A 21,807-nucleotide genomic window follows, 5' to 3' on the forward strand; every position below is an offset into this window, starting at 1 on the left:
TGGTGTGACTCTTTTATGTTCTCAGGAACTTCTCTATAGAGCTGTCTAGGAAGTCATCTAATAGCTGAAATGATTGTATATTAAACACTTTGAGGTTTTAAAAATAATTTTAAAATTACAGAATTTTAAAGGTATAATGGCAACCTTAGTCTAAATACAATTATAAAGGAAACATTAGCGTGCACAGTGGCTCACAAGCTTGTAATCCCAACGACTTGGGAGGCTGAGGCAGGAGGATCTCTTGAGCCCAGGAGCTTGAGGCTACAGTGAGCAATGATAGTACCACTGCACTCCAGCCTGGGTGACAGGGCAAGACCCTATCACTAAAAATAAAAGAAATTAAAAGAAAGAGAAATATTCTGATGCTATTCTAAAATACTATTTGCATATTTTTATATTTATAACCTAAAAATCTATTTGGTTTTATGAAGAAGCATTGGTTAAAGGAAAGCAAATGAACTGCTTGAGCAAAATATCTGAAATCTTTGGGGCAGTGGTTCTCAAACTTTAGCATGCATCAGAATCATCTGAGAGCTCATTAAAGCCCTGCAGGCTGGGCTTCTAATTCTGATTTAGTAGTTCTAGAGTGGAGCCTAGGAATTTGCATTTTTAACAAGGTCCTGGATAATGCTCATGCTGCTGGTCTAAGTACTGTTCTGTACTTTGAGAACCACTGTTTCAGGGCAATGGTTTTTCAATGATTTTTTTTTTTAACTTTGAAATGCAGCTTATAGAAATTGATCGAGCCACTCTGGTTAAGCAAGTTAGAAGTCCCCAATCCATTACAAATTTTTCCTTCCTCTCTACTATGGTAGTACAAAAGAGGTGTTGTAGAACTTCTAGGGGAGCCTAGATTGAAAACTCTCACTTGAGGGGGTCCCAGCCTGCAAAGGTGACAAACCACTGTGTTACCATCTGTTTCCCTAATTAACCTTTTTTAGTATGAAAGAGAAATTATTAGGCACAATATTTTGTTATGGATTACTATTTGTCACAGTTATCTGCTTAAAAAAACCATTAATAAAATGTCCTTATAATGTTAAAGAACTTGAAAAAACATTAAATATCACATACAAGAGACTAAATATACAAAAATATGTTTGCTAAATGCAACCTTCAGAATGCTTGACTCCAAAAGGATATAAAAGTTTCAGATTTCCTAAATTGGTGACATCATCATGTTAGTAAATGATACATCATCATGTTAGTAAATGATACCTTCCCTTTAAGAATTTTATGTACAGAAATCTTAATAGATTAATTCAAGTTCTTAATAAACTTTTGCCTACTCAAAGTTGGTAGTCATTGTTTTTAATTAAAATAGATTTAAATTTTGTTTTTTGTTTATTTGTGGCACTTCTTTAAATAACCAGAAGTGTTTTGAGATCTCTCAATATTAGAGTTAAGAATCACTGCTAGGCCGGGCATGGTGGCTCACACCTGTAATCCTAGCACTTTAGAAGGCTGAGGTGGGTAGATCACTCAAGGTCAGGAGTTTGAGACCAGCCTGAGCAAGAGTGAGACTCTGTCTCTACTAAAAATAGAAACAAATTAATTGGCCAAGTAAAAATATATAGAAAAAATTAGCCGGGCATGGTGGTGCATGCCAATAGTCCCAGCTGCTTGGGAGGCTGAGGCAGCAGGATTTCTTGAGCCCTGGAGTTTGAGGTTGCTGTGAGCTAGGTTGACGCCAAGGCACTCTAGCCAGGGCAAGAGAGTGAGACTCTTTCTCAAAAGAAAAAGAATCAATGCCTTATCAAGTTCACCAGTGATTTATATGTTGCTAATTCACTGGTAAATTCTTAGTTCTCATCTTATTTGATCAGTAGCATTTGGCACAATTGATCAGTCTTTCTTTCTTTAAACATTTTTTTTTTAATTGGCTTCCAGCACCACACTTGTCTGGTGTTCCTTTTTAATCTTTAATGTTTTGTCCTTATTTTCACAACCTATGAATACCCAGTGTTCAGTCCTGGGACCTTTCTGTTCTTCCCATATGCATTCACTTCCTTGCTCTAAATACCATCTCTATGCTGATGACTCCCAAATTATATCTATGGTCTGTACCTCTCTAATTCCAGACTCATCTTTCCAATTGCCGATTTGACATTTGCACTTTTTGTGGAGTAGTTTTCTCTAAAACTACTGTCTAAAAGTGAGCCGCTGATAATCACACCCCGCTAAGCCCCCCAGTTGCCATAAACACCAACTACTTTCTCCCAATTGCTGAGGCCTAACACTTTTGCAACTCCTCTTTTCCTTACACCAGGCATCCTCAAACTATGGCCCTCGGGCCACCTGCGAGTGTTTCTGCCCGTTTGTTTTTTCACTTCAAAATAAGATATGTGCAGTGTGCATAAAATTTGTTCATAGTTTTTTTTATAAACTATAGTCCGGCCCTCCAACGGTCTGAGGGACAGTGAACTGGGCCCCTGTTTAAAAAGTTTGAGGACCCCTGCCTTACACTGTATCTAATTTATCAGCAAATTCTGTTAGCTTCACCTTAAAATTATATCCACCTGGTTCAAATCACCATCATCTCCTGAGATTATTGCAGTTCTTTCCTAACTGGTCATCTTGTTTTCATGCCCCCTTCAGAATCCTTCCCATCTCATTCAGAGTAGACCCCAAAGACCTTATGAAGACCTACAAATTCCTTATCTGATCTGGCCACCATTACTTCTCTAATTTCATCATCTGCTATTCTCCTCTGTCACACTCTGTTCTAGCTACACTGGCCTCCTAATTTTTCCTAAAACCCACCAGACAAGCTCCCAACTCAGGGCCTTTGCACTTAGTTTCCTCTGCTTAGAATGTTCTTTCCCCAGATATCTGTTAATACATGGCTTACTCCCTCATTTCCTTTGGATCTTAACTAAAATGTCTCCCATGGAAGGAGTAATTACTGGTCATTCTATCTAATACTGCAAATCACCCCTCCTGAAAACTTCCTGTCCACTGTTTCTGCCTCCTTTTTCTCCATTGCACTTACCACTATCTAACATATTGTGCGTTTTAGTGATTCATCTCGTTTGTTATCCATCTCCACTACTGTAGTGTAAGCTTCACGATAGCAAGGATGTTTTTTATGATTCTGTTCACTGTTGTAGCCCCAACATCTAGAGCAGTACTGTACTATTTTTTTTTTGAAATGACGAATGATAGCACATCTAGATCAACACAAAGAAAAATAAAGCAGTATTACTCCTGTGTGAATGTTTGAGTGAATTTAATGTAGGATTTCAGTTTAAAAAATATAAAGTTGGATTTAGTTGGAGAAGTTAATTTCTTGTATGGTATCAACCAATTATTAGTAATCCTGAATAAAAATCTTTTTAATATTTCATAAAGCTTATTTATTTAATAGTGGCAGAAGTTAGAATGTCATTTTAAAAAATCTGTGGCTATATTCTAGGTAAAGGAAAGTTCAAAACAAGGGGAGACAAATCACTGAATTTGAGGATAGGAGACCTAGACCTAGATTCTAGTTTCACTTGTGGTCATAACAAACAGCTTGACTTGGGGGAACTCAGATTTCCTGTGAGTGCCACGCATTCCTCATCTATAAGATGGGGATAATCCACCTAACTCTATAATACAGAAGTGTTGTGGGGATCAGATAATAAAGTAGATAATAAAAGTCACTGAAAATATACATGTTCAATAATTATAAAAAAGTAAACTGTGGCACTAATAAAAGGGAATATTATACAGTCATTAAAATGACAAGTATTTGGATCATCAATACATGGGAAATATATACAGTACATTCGTATACATTGATAACAACTGTATAAACATTTTTCTATGGTAAGGCCTTGCAGAGGTAAACTAAATGATTAGGTGAACTAATAAAAACATTTTTGTTTTAAATGATGTAACTAATAAAAATTAATATTGGCTGGTCTGATGGTAGTGGGTTATCAGAACTTATTAACATTAGTGTCACTAAAGTTAATATTCAATCCCCCACTGCTAAATTTGACTGGCTTTAAAAAAAAACCAAAATAATATTTATTGAGTGCTTAAGCAGGCTACATTTTATTCTTATAACAACTCCATGAAGTAGCTATTATTATTCCCATTTATAGGTAAGAAGTTGAATTCAGGGAGCTTAGCATATAGTATGAATAGCAGAATCAAGATTTAAATCTGGGCCTGGGTCCATGGCTCACACTTGTAATCCTAGCACTATGGTAGGCAGAGGCAGGAGAATCTCTTGAAGTCAGGAGTTCAAGACCAGCCTCTACAGAAAATAGAAAAATTAGCCGGGTGTGGTGGTACATGCCTGTAGTCCCAGCTACTTGGGAGGCTGAGGCAGGAGGATCGCTCGAGCCCAGGAGTTTGAGGTTGCTGTGAGCTAGGGTGACGCCATGGCACTTTAGCCGGGGCAACGGAGTAAGACTCTGTCTCAAAAAAATAAATAAAAAAGGTGTAAATCTGGTTTGACCCCAAATATCTATTCTTTCTACTCTACAGTGCTGCCTTCCAAGGTAATATAGTTAAATAGTTATTGTATTAAGATAAAGGGATTTTTTTTTCTTCATAAAATTGTTCAAACACAGAATAAGAGAAGAATAAAGAAGAAAATATATTCTATAGTAATAAAGAGTTATTCATTGGTAGGTTAGGGGGACAGTTAAGAGACAAAAATGTTATAAGTCAGAGGGATATTTTATTTATTTAACAAATTTCCTTAAAGTACTCACAAATACTGTTATAAATATTTGCAAATATCATTTAATTCTCATAGCAACTTTATGAAGTAGGTACTAATATTACCCATATTTTATAGATGAAGAGATGGAAGCACCAGAGATAAGTGACTTGCCCAGAGCTACACACAAGTGAACGGTGGAGCTGGGATTCCAACTCATGTGATCTGGCTCCAGAAAGGAATGAGCCGCAGGCAGAATGCAAACACTCAGCATTCCCATTTGCTTTGTCAGTTTAGCTTACTAGACATTAATCGTGAGACTCTATCTCAACAACATTCATCATTGTTACTATGTACGAGGGCCTGTGCCCAATGCTGAGGAATCAGATATGGATAAAATATAGTTCCTATCCATAAAGAGCTCTTTCCCTTTGAGGATAAAAATTGGAGCAAATCAAATGTTAATTAAAACCACAAGAATTTTAGATTGCATGTTTATAATATGTGTTTTATAGGCCCTTAACATTTTTTTCTCCTGAGGATTATATCCCCAAGTTTGAGAATTTTTAAAGTCATGGCTCTTCTACCTTGGCATTTTAACTTTCCCCCTAAAGTACTAAGAAGAGCAGAATGCCACAAAGCCAAATAGAGGTGTTAGTCTTTACACTCTTGTACATGAAATTGTTGATTTAAAATGTCAGTATAGGCCGGGCGCTGTGGCTCACGCCTGTAATCCTAGCTCTTGGGAGGCCGAGGCGGGCGGATTGCTCAAGGTCAGGAGTTCAAAACCAGCCTGAGCAAGAGCGAGACCCCGTCTCTACTATAAATAGAAAGAAATTAATTGGCCAACTGATATATATATAAAAAATTAGCCGGGCATGGTGGCGCATGCCTGTAGTCCCAGCTACTCGGGAGGCTGAGGCAGAAGGATCACTCAAGCCCAGGAGTTTGAGGTTGCTGTGAGCTAGGCTGACGCCACGGCACTCACTCTAGCCTGGACAACAAAGCAAGACTCTGTCTCAAAAAAAAAAAAAAAAAATGTCAGTATACTAAGCACCTATAGTATTTCATTAAAAAATAGTATTAATATGGCAACAACACATACAGCAAAGCTCTTTGTGCTTAGTTATACCTCTGTTTCAGTTAAGAGAAGAGACTGACTTGGCTGTTAGTGTTGCATATGAAATGTGATAGCCATAACAGTGACGTATATACATAAAATATTATAATACATTGATGGATTTCTCTCATCTAGACAAGGATAAGCCTATTAAACAGCTCTCAGAATTGTTGAAGAGGTCTCTAAGAATTGCTTATCTATTACTGTGTGTGCCTTGAGCCTTGCTTCCTATCTTAGTTGTTTTTACTTCCTGTGAATTCTAGGAGCCCAAGTTGTGATGCTTTTAGTGTTTACATCTAGAATGTAAGATCACATTTTTTATGGACAGCAGTGTTGCTTTTGGAGTTTAGTAAATTCAGTTAAAAGCAAGGATGTGCTTAGATGGAACTATCCTTATAGAAGTAGAAATGAGGCAGAGGTTAAGCAGTTCTGTTTTGGAAGACTTAAGATGGGATTGTAGGTGATTTATAAATATTAACTCAATCCTTATAACAGCCTGATAAGGTTGGTATTATTATTATACTTTTTTTTTTTTTTTATGAGACAGAGTCTCACTGTGTTGCTCAGGCTAGAGTGCCATGGCGTCAGCCTAGCTCACAGCAACCTCAAACTCCTGGGCTCAAGCGATCCTACTGCCTTGGCCTCCCAGGTAGCTGGGACTACAGGCATGTGCCACTATGCCTGCCTAATTTTTTCTATATATATTTTTAGTTAGCCAATGAATTTCTTTCTATTTTTGGTAGAGATGGGGTCTCGCTCTTGCTCAGGCTAGTTTCAAACTCCTGACCTTGAACGATCCTCCCACCTCGGCCTCCCAAAGTACTAGGATTACAGGCATGAGCCACTGTGCCCGGCTAGCAGATTTTTAAAATATCCTTTTTTACCAGAAAAATTAAGATTTAAAATACTTAAAGAATTATATATGTCTAAAAGAGGTGTATATGTCTAAAAGCAAATTGGTAGAGTCTTTTTGCATGTTTACAGTTTAACTGCAATAACAGTTAAAATTTTGTGAGCTTGTAGGCAATCTCCTTTTATTTGTTTGACTCTTTCAGATTTTATAGTTACGAAAATGACTTATTTATCACAAGAATGGAAAGACAAACTCCACATGTACTCACCATTAAATGAGTACTAATTGATCAACACTTATGTGCACATATGGAAGTAATATTCATCAGGTGTGGGGGAGAAGGGGATTCACACCTAAGGGGTGTGGTGTATGCTGTCTTGGGGATGGACACGTTTGTAGCTGACTCGGGTGGTGCAAAGACAATTTATATGTAACCAAAGTGTTTGTATACCCGTAATATTGTGAAATTAAAAAAGAAAAAGAAAATGACTTCTTGGGTAACATGAAAGTGAACTAGGAAAAAATAGTTTGGCTTGTAAAAGTTGATTTCTGCAGTTCCTCCAGAAGAGGGCGCTTGATGTTTACACTTTAAATTTTAAAGCACTTTTGTTTTTCTTAATTGTAGATTGGGAGCCCTCCTCTTGATCCTACAGAGCATTTTCTTCCTGAAGAAGAGAAACTTACTGAACAAGAGAGATCAAAAAGGTGAGTAGGTATAGAAATCGGCCCTTAAAGGTATTTCCACATAGAGTAGATAAGGTACCTGTTCAAAAAAGCACAGTGTTTTCTGCTTCGAGGCACTTATATAAAGGTTACAGAATGTGGATTCTGATATGAATAAAACCTCCATTTGACACATACTGGTTATGCGACCTTGTTAAAATCTGAGACTCAGTTCCCTTATTTGTCAAATAGATAAAATAACTAAATCCATGTCAAAGGGTTGATGGGAGGATCAAGATAAATATATATGAAATTTACTTGTAAATCATTATCAAATATTGGTTTATTTTTCTTGGCAGATTTGAGAAGGTTTATACTCATAACCTATATTATCTGGCTCAAGTCTACCAGCACATGGAAATGTTTGAGAAGGCTGCTCATTATTGCCACAGCACACTAAAACGCCAGCTGGAGCATAATGCCTACCATCCTATAGAGTGGGCTATTAATGCTGCTACCTTGTCACAATTTTACATTAATAAGGTAAGCTTCTTGAAATAGTTATCTAATAGAGTATCAGTAGTATGAAAATAGAACCAATAGTACTTTGAAAATATCTTTTAAAAACAGGTAACTTGTATTTTATGATATAGAACTAGACAGAAAAACACAGCCCAGTTTGCCACTGTACTAAAAGTTTGTAGTTTTTTCATTGCATGAATCCTTTTGAGTCTTAAAAATACTGAGTTTAATCATTGTTTTACGTGTTGCTTCTCCATACAATTACAGATTACCTAACACCAATTCTTTTTTTTTTTTGAGACAGAGTCTCGCTTTGTTGCCCAGGCTAGAGTGAGTGCCATGGCGTCAGCCTAGCTCACAGCAACCTCAAACTCCTGGGCTCAAGTGATCCTGCTGCCTCAGCCTCCGGAGTAGCTGGGATTACAGGCATGCACCACCATGCCCGGCTAATTTTTTTCTATATATATATTAGTTGGCCAATTAATTTCTTTCTATTTATAGTAGAGATGGGGTCTCGCTCTTGCTCAGTCTGGTTTTGAACTCCTGACCTCGAGCAATCCACCCGCCTCGACCTCCCAGAGTGCTAGGATTACAGGCGTGAGCCACCTCGCCCGGCCACCAATTCTTTTTTGATACGGGCACGCTAACTCAATTCATTTCATTGAGATATTAACTTAAGTTCCAGATTTTATCTTATAGATATAACTTTATCTTTATGTAGTGGTAATCTGGTAACTCTGAGAATTTGTATGAGGAAGTTGACTGTTAAATGTGGGCTTTGATAAAAGCATGTGATGCATTTCAGTTATTTTTCAGAATTAACTCCTATATAATAATTTTTCAATGTTGGAAGTATCTCTGCTGAGTTCCAAAGTTCCAGGTCTTTGTGACATACTTCTTTTCGACTGTTACATAAGGACAGTGTTTTGGGGCTTCTTAGGTGTTTATCAGAATTGCTCAGATCATGTTGATGTACTCTTCTTAATTGACCCATTTATTCCTTTAGTCCTTAAGAGTTTCTAGTGCTAAAACAATTTTAAGTCACCTCTCCCAACCAGACTGTCTGTTAATCCTTAATAAAATATCACAGCAATAGAAATTACTTTTATTTGTATTTCTAATTCACAAGCCTCTTTGAAATTTTGGTAATTTTCTGCTTATCAAGAGTTCCTTCTTTCATCTCTCTGGTTACCTGCTGCCTTATCCTTGGGCCTTTATTCTTTCTAAGCTTTTTGTTAGTGTTGGTTCTGTAAATGCGCCCTATGATTAAAGTATTGTCCCACAGAATTTCATTCAGAAAAGCTATTAGCAAGAGAGAAAGGGCTGTGGTGACTGCAGCATCGCTTCTAGGACTTTGGTCTAAGATCAAGCGTGTAAGTAACGCTACTGCATATATTAGAGCATTCGGTTAACTCTAATTTTCATGTATTCATTTCATTGTGGTCATCATCAAAAAGTGTTACCCAGTGCCTCTGCTTGTGGCACCTTTTTTATAGCTGTTGGAGGCCCCTTGTTCATTCTGTTTAGCAACTTTAAAATTTATATATATTCACTAAGATTTTAATTAACACTTAAAACTCCATGGATATTGGTAGTGTTAAGATATCTAGATATTAATTTAAAGCATGATTAAAAATTTAAAGTTGTTAAGCATTACTTATGTGGAGCATGCAGTAATTTTCATGAGTACCTCTCCTACCCTGTACTTTTATTTTTTACCAAAATTTCTTTTGAGTTTTTATTATAACCAGCTAAGTTGTATTTTACAAAGAGGGATTTTAATATATTTTAAAAAATACAATTGTCATTTATATCATTATCATCTTCATCTGATTCCAGTGGTGAGGTTTTGTTACTTGGTGAGACTCTACCTGGCAGGTGCTAAAGTCCCACATTTACCAGCCACCTCGGGGGCACAAGGCACTCACTGTTCTGGCAGTGGTTGCTCATAGGGAGACAGTCTGGACAAAGTTGAAGTGATAATAATGGTTAAAGGATTGTAGGGGTCTCTGGGCCTTAATATGTGAAAAGAAAAAAAAAAAAGAAAAAGGATTGTAGGGGGATAACTGAATTTTCTTCATGTAAACTGTAACTTTCTTTTGACTTACAAGATTTAACGCCAACATTTTGATCTATAAATGTTGCTGGGCTAATACTGCAAATGGTGCCCAGATAGTCTCAAGATGGCTTCTGAATTTGCCATAATGGAGAGATACATTTAATGCTGAGGTTTTAAAGTCATAGCTAACCATTAAAAGTCTTTTAGGTATTACTCATATGAAGTATTCTATTTAATGAGAGTGGCTTCCAACTAAAAGTTGGACTTTAACTTTGTACTTCTGCTGGGTGGTCCTATGACTTACATGACAAATACAAAGTGTTTATATTAATAAGAAGATCTTCTCTAAGTGTTTGAGATGTTTTTCATGTCCAGATTTGAAATATGAAGTCTTCAAATGTGTTAGTAAAACAGTAATAAAGTAGAAATCTGTTGACTTAAAACTTGGTGGGAAGCCTTATTGTTTGTAAATTTCAAAGATTTTAGAATACAGGAATCTTTTCCTGTCAGAATTTATCTTTTGAACAGTAGTATATAAATGGGATCTCTAAACTACTTCATAAAAATTAAATTTTCAAGGCCGGGTGCGGTGGCTCACGCCTGTAATCCTAGCATTCTAGGAGGCCGAGGCAGGTGGATTGCTCAAGGTCAGGAGTTTGAAACCAGCCTGAGGAAGAGCAAGACCCCATCTCTACTAAAAATAGAAAGAAATTAATTGGCCAACTAAAAATATATAGAAAAATTAGCCAGGCATGGTGGCGCATGCCTGTAGTCCCAGCTACTTGGGAGGCTGGGGCAGTAGGATCGCTTGAGCCCATGAGTTTGAGGTTGCTGTGAGCTAGGCTGACGGCACTCTAGCCTGGGCAACAGAGTAAGACTATAACTAAAAAAAAATTAAATTTTCAATCCTCTGACAGAATGTAAATGGTCTAAAAATTTATTGTGCACAAAATGTTGGCTATTTAGACTGAACCTAAAGGACTTCTTGAGGCTGTTTGAGACTAGGTTGATAGGCATTCCTATATATTTATTGATTGCATGAAGAGAGCTAACTTTCAATCAGCAGTTGTATTTCAGCCAGTTTAGATTATTATTAAGAATGTGGAGGCATTATTATTTTAATCTTTGAGGTAGCTTTTTAACCAGATAATATGTCTTATACCTTCATTTTTTTTTTTTTTTTTTTTTTTTTGAGACAGATCTTGCTTTGTTGCCCAGGCTAGAGTGAGTGCCATGGCATCAGCCTAGCTCAGAGCAACCTCAAACTCCTGGGCTCAAGCAGTCCTCCTGCTTCAGCCTCCTGAGTAGCTGGGACTACAGGTGTGCGCCACCATGCCCGGCTAATTTTTTCTATATATATTAGTTGACCAATTAATTTCTTTCTATTTATAGTACAGACGGGGTCTCTCTCTTGCTCAGTCTGGTTTCGAACTCCTGACCTTGAGCAATCCGCCCGCCTCGCCCTCCCAGAGTGCTAGGATTACAGGCGTGAGCCACTGCGCCCGGCCTCTTATACCTTCTTAATGTTCTGAAACTGTACAAGGGCCTCCTTAGTAGAGTATTTTACCTGATTTTATAGCTTTTCCCATATTAAAAAACTGTATGCAAGTATTAGTCACAAATATGTGTGAGAGTTACATTTATTGCTGTTTATTTTCCCAACAGCTATGCTTTATGGAGGCCAGGCACTGTTTATCAGCTGCTAATGTCATTTTTGGTCAAACTGGAAAGGTGTCAACCACAGAAGACAGTAAGTTTATCTGGACATGTCTCATTACATAGCTTTTTAAAACTCTTTTATTTTTAAATTATTTCCAACTTTAGAACAGTTGCAAGAACAGAACAAAGAAGTACCATATGCCTTTTTCCTAAATTCACCAATTTTTGATATTTTCCTCATTTGCAATCAAATTTTATTTTTCTCTGTGAACCATTTAAGAGGTTACACACATTAAGCTCCTTTACCCTTTAATTTTTTAGTGTGTATTTTCTAAGAACAAGATTGTCTTCTTACATAATCATAGAGCAGTTATCAAATTCAGGAGATATAACATTGATACAGTTCTTTCATCTATAATACATATTTCTATTTCATCAATTGTTCCCATAATATCCTTTAGGTCATTTTTTTTTTTACCCAGTACTGGATTATACAGTTCAGAATTGTGTATTGCATTCAATTATTATATCTCTTTAGGCTTCCTTCATCCAGAACAGTTCCTCAGCCTTTTTTTCTCTTTTATCACATAGCATTTTTGAAGAATACAAGCCAGTTGTTTCATAGAATTTCCACCAGTTGGGGTTTGTCTAATATTTCCTTTTGCCAAGATTCAGATTAGACATTTTTGGTTGGAATACTACATGCACAAGTGATATATCAAAATATCTATCTTTTTAATTATAATGTTTTATTTACTCTTAAAAAATCAAGTTAACATGTGTATTAAGTCATAAACAGGTTTTGAGTCATAAAACAGGTTTTATAATAAGTTCATCATTTCCTTTTTCCTCTGATTCTTTTTTTTTTTTAACCTGAACAATATAAAGAATTTAATATCTCAAATAACAAAAAATCCAAAGGTTAAGCAGTTCCAGGATTGGTTAATTTGGAAGCATAGTTCAGGTGCTTTCTGTCTGCATCCTGCTGTCTCAGTTTGATGGCTTTCATCTCCATGCTTGTCCTTTCATGGTCAGCAAACATCATTGCAGATTAGCTCCAAATATTCATCATTATAGGCCGGGTGCGGTGGCTCACGCCTGTAATCCTAGCACTCTGGGAGGCCGAGGTGGGTGGATCACTCAAGGTCAGGAGTTTGAAACCAGCCTGAGCAAGAGAGAGACCCCGTCTCTACTATAAACAGAAAGAAATTAATTGGCCAACTATAACATATAGAAAAAATTAGCCGGGCATGGTGGCACATGCCTGTAGTCCCAGCTACTTGGGAGGCTGAGGCAGAAGAATCACTTGAGCCCAGGAGTTTGAGGTTGCCGTGAGCTAGGCTGACGCCACGGCAGTCTAGCTGAGGCAACAGAGTGAGACTCTGTCTCAAAAACAAAACAAAACAAAACTCCCGAAAAACATTTATCATTACGTATCTTCACTGGGAAGCAGAAAAGGGGAGGGGGCAAATACCTATCTTGTATCCATTTTTAAGAACAACAAAAAATTTCCCGAAAGCCCTTCAGACTTGCCCCATTTATCTCATTAGCCAGGATTTCACCCTCTGGGACTAGGGAAACACCTTATTCAACAACACAAGGCAGTCAGCCATACTGAGTTAAGACCAAAACAAAAATGGGGCTTTGTTAGTGAAGAATGGAGAGAGAAGTGGCTGATGGGTAGGCAAATGAGAGCATCTAACCCACTTGTTTGAAATATCACCTTTCTTACATACTCAATTCCCATATACTGAACCTATTTTGTTTATTTTGAAGATCTCTAGTTTGTTCCATTTGATCTACTTCTGTGTCATTAGCTATTAGTGGGTCATTATGACCCTTTTTAATTGCTAAGCTTTATATTAAATTTTTATGTTTGATAGAATCTTTCCTAAATTCATTTTTTCAAATCTGAAAAGAATTTTTTTCCAAATTATCTGAAAATTAGGATTACAGCCATGTATCAGTTAATGAAGGGGATATGTTCTGAGAAATGTGTTCATTAGGCAACTTCAAATTTGTGCAAACATCATTAAGCATACTTAAATCAACCTAGATGGTGTAGCCTACTACACATCCAGGCCATATAGTTTAGCCTATTACTCGTAGGCTACAAACCTTACAGCATGTTACTATACTGAGTACTGTAGATCTCTGTTTGATTCTATAACTCAGTGTTGAACTGTTTCTAACCTAAGACATTTTAGATTTTGGAACATCATGTTTTATTTACAAGTGGACATTCTAATTATGGACCAGAAAAATGCAGAGGCTCTGAAGAGTTAAGGGAATATACAGTATCACATTAAATAGTTGGGTTTTCCCCTTATTTACTATGTTGAATTAATTATAGATTCATTGAAGTCTAAAAGTACATGTCTCAAAAAAATGAATGAAAACTAACTCACAGTGATACAGAAAGCTGAAAAAAATGACAATGTTCAGTGTTTCCAAATTACTTTCATTGACTGTTTCCATGTATTCTTGGTTGGAGTATTGGTAATTTGGCAGTATATTGTGAGAATATTTAAAATTATGTAAATTCTTTTACCTGGTAAATTCCACTTCTAGAAATCTGTTCTAAGGAAGTAATCTAAAATCCAGACAGATTTATGCACAGATATCTTCATGTTTAGAGTTTGTTTTCTTTTAATTAAAAAAAAAAATTTAGGCCGGGCACTGTGGCTCACGCCTGTAATCCTAGCTCTTGGGAGGCCGAGGTGGGCGGATTGCTCAAGGTCAGGAGTTCAAAACCAGCCTGAGCAAGAGCGAGACCCCGTCTCTACTATAAATAGAAAGAAATTAATTGGCCAACTGATATATATATAAAAAATTAGCCGAGCATAGTGGCGCATGCCTGTAGTCCCAGCTACTCGGGAGGCTGAGGCAGAAGGATCACTGGAGCCCAGGAGTTTGAGGTTGCTGTGAGCTAGGCTGACGCCACGGCACTCACTCTAGCCTGGACAACAAAGCGAGACTCTGTCTCAAAAAAAAAAAATTTTTTTTAAGAGCTAGGATCTTGTATGTTGCCTAGGCTGGAATGCAGTGGCTGTTCACAGGTGTGATCATAGCTCACTGTAGCCTTGAACGCCTGAGCTCAAGTGATCCTCCTACCTCAGCCTCCCAGATAGCTGGGACTACAAGCATGTGCCAGTGCACTTAGCTTTTTTCTTTTTTAATCTTTTTTTTTTTAATTTTATAAACCCTTATGTGGAGGGATGACTTTCAGTAGATTGCAGCAAGGGAGCTGCTTTGCTATGTTTGAAACTCTGACCCAGAAGCAGGCCATCTATGAATGGTTTAGCACCAGGTTCCCTGTGAATGTGCATTGCATGACATATAGTTGTTTGTAATAGTAAAAAATTGAAAACAACAAATTCCCAATATCAGAAAAATGGTTAAAGTATGGAATATCTATTTAATTGTATATACTGCTGTACTTAAAAATGAAGCTAAAGAGTTGATAGTGATATGGGTAAAGTGTTAGTGGTATAATATATACAGATAAGGCAATATTTGAAATTGAATATACAGTGTGGACTAAATTTTTACTTACAAAACATAAGAAAAAACTAGAAAGAAATATGCAAAAATAATAGTGAGTGCCTCCGGGTAGTAGGATTTGGGGTGGGTTTTCCCTTCCTGCGTCAGTGAGGATCTGTTATTTTTATAATCAGGAAACAGTGATACAAAAAAGAATATAGTACACAATGAAATTAAAGTGTGATCATTAACTTAGACAAATCACTTGTGTCCTTTTAGCTCCCGAAGCTGAAGGAGATGTACCAGAACTTTATCATCAAAGGAAAGGGGAAATAGCAAGATGTTGGATCAAATACTGTTTGACTCTCATGCAAAATGCTCAACTTGCCATGCAGGTAATGCAGTCGAAAGTTGCCTTTTTGTTCCCTAAGTGAGCAAGATGTAAGTAACAACTTACAATGGGGATTATGCTCATTGGGCTCACTGTGTGTTTATTATGAAAGGTGTGTAAAATAACCTCATAAATATCTATTTCTTACCTTCCTCCTCTCAAGCTTTTAAAATCTTACTCATCATTGAAGGCCTATCTTAAATTACACCTCTTCCTTGAAAAGTTTTCTTTGGCTAGAATATAAGCTTCTTGAGAGGTGGGATCTGCATCATATCCTTTTTTTTTTTTTGGAGACGAGGTCTTGCTCTGTTGCCTGGGCAGGAGTGCAGTGGTGTCATCATAGCCTGCTGCAACCTCAAACTCTGGGGCTCAAGTGATCCTCCTGCCTTAGGCCGACGAGTAGCTGGGCCTACTGGTGTATAACACCACACCCACCTAATTTTTCTATTTTTGTAAAGTTGGGATCTCATTATGTTGCCTAGGCTGGTCTCGAAGTCCTGGGCTCAAATGATTCTTCCACATGGCCTCCCAAAGTGCTAGGATTATAGCTGTGAACTCCTGCGCTTGGCCTGATCTTATGATTTTTTTTTCAAAAAATTATCCCGAAGTATTTTTTTCTCTATATAGGAGTTTTACATAGCCAAACATGTTAGTCATTTCCTCTGTTGTTTCTAAATTTTGTTTGATATTGTCTCCCTCCTCCAAACTCAAGAACTTTTCTTACCCCTTCCTAAGTCACTTAAATTCTGTTTTGTATTACCCCTATTTGTATTTCTTATTTGTATCTTATTTCTTTGTTTCCTTTTAGACTGTAAGAAACTTGAGGGCAGGAAATAATTTTTACTAATCTTTATATACTTTTCAGTGTTATCTTACACATAGTATGGACTTGACAAAATCTGAAAGGGTAGACTTTAAGAAATAGCTCATGTTGGCCAGGTGCAGTAGCTTATGCCTGTAATACTAGCACTTTAGGCGATTGAGGTGGGGACATTGCTTGAGGCCAAGAGTTTGAAACTGGCCTGAGCAACATAGTGAGACCTTGTCTCTACAAAAAAAAAAATTAGCCAGGTGTACATGGTACATGCCTATAGTCCTAGCTACTCCAGAGGCTGAGACAGGAGGATTGCTTGAGCCCAGTAGTTCAAGGCTACAGTGAGCCATGATGCCACCACTGCACTGCAGCCTGAGTGACAGAGTGAGACCCTGTCTCTCAAAAAAAAGAAAAGAAATAGTTCATGAAATAGTTTAATAATTCAAGTATAGAAGCAGAACTGATGGCAGTGAAGAACTTAGACTCTGTAAACACACTGTTCAGGTATAAACTCTGGCCCTGCCACTTTGTAGTTGTATGTTCATGGCAATTTATGTAATCTCTTTGGGCCTCAATTTTCTCACGAGTAAGATAGAGATAATAGTACCTATTTAATACTGTTGTTATGACAGTTAAATCAACCTATATAAAACCTCAGAATAGTGCCCAAGACATATTAAGTCCTTAACAAATTGTTAACTAACATCATCGTTATTACTAATTTATATTGAATCCTAGGGCCTAACCACTAAGGAGAAAATAAGATAAGTCACTTGAATATAGTATACTAAGTATAGATACATAGATAGCTCTCTTGGACAGTCATTGTACTTTTGTTTTTCTGTTTGTATGTATTAAAGTATAATATTTTTAAATATTGAATAATAAGAGAACTTTGCAAAACTACTAAACAAAAGAAAACTAAACAAACAAATAAACCTCAAAACCCCAGAAGCATAGGTCTTAAAAAGATGAGATCATTCTAGAGGTAGAGAGTAAAGATGAGGCATATTAGGGAAAGAAAAGAAGTAGGGAGAACTGTGGATGGGGCTTTTGTCTAGAGAAAGTGGAGCCAGGAAGAGCTGTCAGCTTTCTTCTGGTCAGACAAAGGGAGTTTCAGGGACTATTAGAGCAGAACAGTAAAGTGATGTAAGAAAGCAACCTAGAGAGCAGGTAAATAAACAAGCAGCCCAGGAAGGAAGTAAACAAGACTTAGAGACTTAGGGCCTGCATTTGAAGTCACTGTGTCGAGCAAAATGTACTATTATTTAACTTTTACTCTTCATTTAGTACTAGAACTTTATCACTTGATTAGTTTTAACTCACGTATTTGCCATGCTACTAAATTACTCAGATTTTCCTTAAACTGGCTTTTTTTAAAAAAAAAAACTTCATCCTTTGATCATCTGTGTATTTATCTGAAAGGCCTTCTTCAAGCTTTAAGACATATATGCATTTATTCAGTTAAGTGTTTATTTATGCCAACTCTGTGCAGTCATTGGCCAAGATTCAAGGGATACTATGATGAACCAATATAGACTTGGTCTTTGATTTCATGTAAAAGTGCAACTTTGATAAGTTCCACAGAGGATGAGATGAGAAGGCATGATAGGAGGAAATACCATTTGAAGCAAGCTCCAAGGATGGGTAGGAGTTACCTAGACTGGAGAAAAGAAGGTATACCATTCAAAGAAGCTGAAGAAGCAATCTTCAGAGTTTTGTGGCAAGCTGGGCGCAATGGCCCACGCCTGTAATCCTAGCACTTTGGGAGGCCGAGGCAGGCAGATTGCTCGAGGTCAGGAGTTCGAAACCAGCCTGAGCAAGAGCGAGACTCCGTCTCTACTAAAAATAGAAAGAAATTAATTGACCAATTAATATATATAGACAAAAAATTAGCCAGGCATGGTGGTGCATGCCTGTAGTCCCAGCTGCTCGGGAGGCTGAGGCAGCAGGATTGCTTGAGCCCGGGAGTCTGAGGTTGCTGTGAGCTAGGCTGACACCACGGCACTCACTCTAGCCTGGACAACAAAGCGAGACTCTGTCTCAAAAAAAAAAAAAAAAAAAAGAGTTTTGTGGCATAAGGGAAGGTGGTATCAGAAGGGAGAGAGCAAAGAGCAGTGAAGTTGGAGCAGAGGGAGAGAAAGTGTGATATAAAGTTAGAGTTAGAAAGGGGCTAGAACAAGCAGGGCTGTGAAGGATTGTTGTTGGTTTTTGTTACTTTTTTTAAGGAGACAGAGTCTCTCACTGTTGCCCAGGTGCAGTGGCCTGATCACAGTTCACTGTAACCTAGAACTCCTGGGCTCAAGTGATCCTTCTGCCTCAGCCTCCTAAGTCACTGGGATTACAGGCATGAGCCACTGGGAGGCTGTAGCCTTGACGGGTTTTTGGAAAGATTACTGGAGAGACAATGTCAAGTGAAAAGAAGAAAATGACTTGGGGCTGAGCATTGAGGAATCTGTTGTTTAATTTTATTGGTCAGGAAAAATTTACCGTATTTTTTTTAACCGTTTTAGCTCTTCCCCCCCGCCCCTCACCAGAGGTAGGGGAGATAACTTTAACTATGAAGGCAAATTTAGTTCTGTCTTCACGTTAGTGTCTTTAAGAGATGTAGAGCATTTCTCTGTAATATATTTCACTACATAACTTACAGCATAAACATCATACCACTCATCTTTTTTTTTCCTTTTTTTTCCAAAAATCATGGCTAGTTGAACATACCACTAATCTTAATGGTATCTTTGTGAAATAGTTTTAGGATGCAGATTACAGGCTTACTATAAAATTATAAATACTACTAAAATTTAAGTACTAGTTAAAAAGTAAATACTACTGATAACGTATTGCATGTATATAATGCTCCACAATTCTCCAAGTACTTTCATATATAGCATTTATCTTATTTGAAGGGGTAGTTTATAGTGGTTTACCTATCTTATTTAAATATTTTTTTCACATTTCTTGAGTTTTTAATATAATTGGAAGAAAGAAAGAAGTTTTAAAGGATGTTTAAGATTATAATACCTCCCTAAATAAGGCAAGGAAGTAAGAGAGTTTTCTTTACTCTTAAGTTTGCTTTAATATTATTTGACAGCAATAGATGAGTGTCCTGCTTAACCATAATGTATTTTTTTCTTTCAGGACAACATAGGAGAGCTTGATCTTGATAAACAGTTTGAACTTAGAGCTTTAAGGAAAAAAGAGCTAGATGAGGAAGAAAGCATTAGGAAAAAGGCCGTGCAGTTTGGAACCGGTGAACTGTGTGATGCCATCTCTGCGGTAGAAGAGAAAGTGAACTATTTGAGACCTTTAGATTTTGAAGAAGCCAGAGAACTTTTCTTATTGGGTCAGCACTATGTCTTTGAGGCAAAAGAGTTCTTTCAGATTGATGGTTATGTCACTGACCATATTGAAGTTGTCCAAGACCACAGTGCTCTGTTTAAGGTGCTTGCATTCTTTGAAACTGACATGGAGAGACGGTGCAAGATGCATAAACGCAGAATAGCCATGCTAGAGCCCCTAATTGTAGACCTGAATCCACAGTATTACCTGTTGGTCAACAGACAGATTCAGTTTGAAATTGCACATGCCTACTATGATATGATGGATCTGAAGGTTGCCATTGCTGACAAGCTAAGGGATCCTGACTCACACATCATTAAAAAAATAAATAATCTTAATAAGTCAGCTTTGAAGTACTACCAGCTCTTCTTAGACTCCCTAAGAGACCCAAATAAAGTATTTCCTGAGCATATAGGGGAAGATGTTCTTCGCCCTGCCATGTTAGCTAAGTTTCGAGTTGCCCGTCTCTATGGCAAAATCATCACTGCAGATCCTAAGAAAGAACTAGAGAATCTGGCAACATCACTGGAACATTACAGATTTATTGTTGATTACTGTGAAAAGCACCCTGAGGCTGCCCAGGAAATAGAAGTTGAGCTAGAACTTAGTAAAGAGATGGTTAGTCTTCTCCCAACAAAAATGGAGAGATTCAGAACCAAGATAGCCCTGACTTAATCTTTGTTTTTAAAGAAAGGAAATGTGCAATATGGAAGTGATTTTTTCCTTTAGTCAAACAGGCCCAATTCCATTGTAATATTTACCTATGTAGCCAGATAAAAGTGCAGTTTGAGCTTGAGATACAGTCAGATCAACTGAGTGTTTTCTAGGACCTTAATCAACATAAAGTTAATTAATAATTGACACTTAATTATGTAAATTGCCTTGTAAAAGTAACATGCTATTTGTATTTTGGATTGCTTGTTTCTCCCATTTAAATGTAAACATTTTTTGCCTCAGTTTCTAAATGTAGATTCTTTATTGGCTAGTACTTGATAGACTCCTAACAAAGAAAATTCTGGGTAATGTACCTGGTAGACAAGACTGTTAACATGTTAAAATAGAAAAAAATAACTTTCTGTAGTTATTCTTTCTAAAATACTTGCTTTCCTAAATTCCCAAATAAATCTTTCCCTTTTGAAAATTCTAAAAACTAACTTATATTGTTGTAAAGTGTTGTAAAATAGTTCGTCTTAATTATAGGGGGGAAAGGCCTTACTGGAAATACAAAAAATTGACTTGTCTCACTAATAAAAAACTTCCATTTCCTCTTTTGTTTTCTTGTAAGAATTGGTTTTATTTTTTGACACTTCAAAAATATTAGCTATTTGAAGCCAAAGAAGAATATTTCTTCAATAACATTGCATAGTTAGAAAATGTTAAAATATCATTCATTTAGTAAATATTTGTTGAGTTGCTACTGTGTGCCAGAAAATCTTATTGGCTGCACTGTCTCATCAGAGGATCCTGATATATTTGTAAACTTTTAAGCATTGTTGAAAAAGGGTATATATTAATACATTAGAATTAAACATTGTGAATATGTGTTAATCATTTTAAGAAATGCAGAATTGAAATGGGGTCCCTATCCAGTGTAAAATCAATACAATCAAAATCAGTTGTAAAACTTAATATCGATAATAAGCTCTGTGTGGTTGGCTTGCCTATTAATTTGCTTCTGAAAGCTTAGGAACAGAACTCTAAGATTCACACGTGTGTGTGTGTGTGTGTTGTATGTGTATATTACCTTTTCCTTTGATATCAATTTGCCAGGAAAAAAAATCTTTTGAGTATAACAGCAATGTATAATTCACTTAATATTTAATATTTATTAAAGTTTACTATGGATTAGGCCCTACTCATTTCTCTAAGTATAGAGGATACGGTAATAAACAAGATAAACAAGGTCCTGTTCTCATGGAGTGAGTAAACAAATAAGGTAATATTAGGTCATGAGTGCTATTGAGAAAGGAAAACAGAGTGATATAGTAAACTTTTAGTGGGAAGGGGTGCTGTCTTAGCTGTGGAGATCTGGAAAGGCCTTTGAGAAGGTGGGAGGTGACTTTGAGCTGAGAATTAAATGGGAGAAAAAAGCAGCCAAGTCATTTTTGGAAGAGTATTCTAGGGAATGCTAGGCTGGAACAAGCTTAGGAAGGAGTTTGGCATCTTAGAGGATAAGAAAGGCCAGTGTGGCGGGAGCAGATGAGGGGGAAGAGTGGGATGGGGTGGGGAGTCCAGATGGAGAGAGCT

At 37.0% G+C, this 21,807-nt stretch overlaps 1 protein-coding gene across 1 annotated transcript in view; it reads left to right on the plus strand.

Annotated features, from left to right (window-relative positions):
- Nucleotides 1-20,832, plus strand: part of KIFBP (kinesin family binding protein) — a 29,713-nt gene extending 8,881 nt beyond the window's left edge. Inside the window, exons 3-7 of the mRNA XM_012762664.2 lie at nucleotides 7,256-7,335; nucleotides 7,653-7,836; nucleotides 11,540-11,624; nucleotides 15,296-15,411; nucleotides 19,360-20,832. Coding sequence (XP_012618118.1) covers nucleotides 7,256-7,335; nucleotides 7,653-7,836; nucleotides 11,540-11,624; nucleotides 15,296-15,411; nucleotides 19,360-20,235 — 1,341 coding nt within the window. The 3' untranslated portion in view covers nucleotides 20,236-20,832. The remainder of the gene's footprint in view (nucleotides 1-7,255; nucleotides 7,336-7,652; nucleotides 7,837-11,539; nucleotides 11,625-15,295; nucleotides 15,412-19,359) is intronic.
- The last annotated feature ends 975 nt before the right edge of the window (nucleotides 20,833-21,807 follow it).

Source organism: Microcebus murinus, chromosome 14 (assembly GCF_040939455.1).
Source record: "Microcebus murinus isolate Inina chromosome 14, M.murinus_Inina_mat1.0, whole genome shotgun sequence".
NCBI classification, from domain to species: Eukaryota; Metazoa; Chordata; class Mammalia; order Primates; family Cheirogaleidae; genus Microcebus; species Microcebus murinus.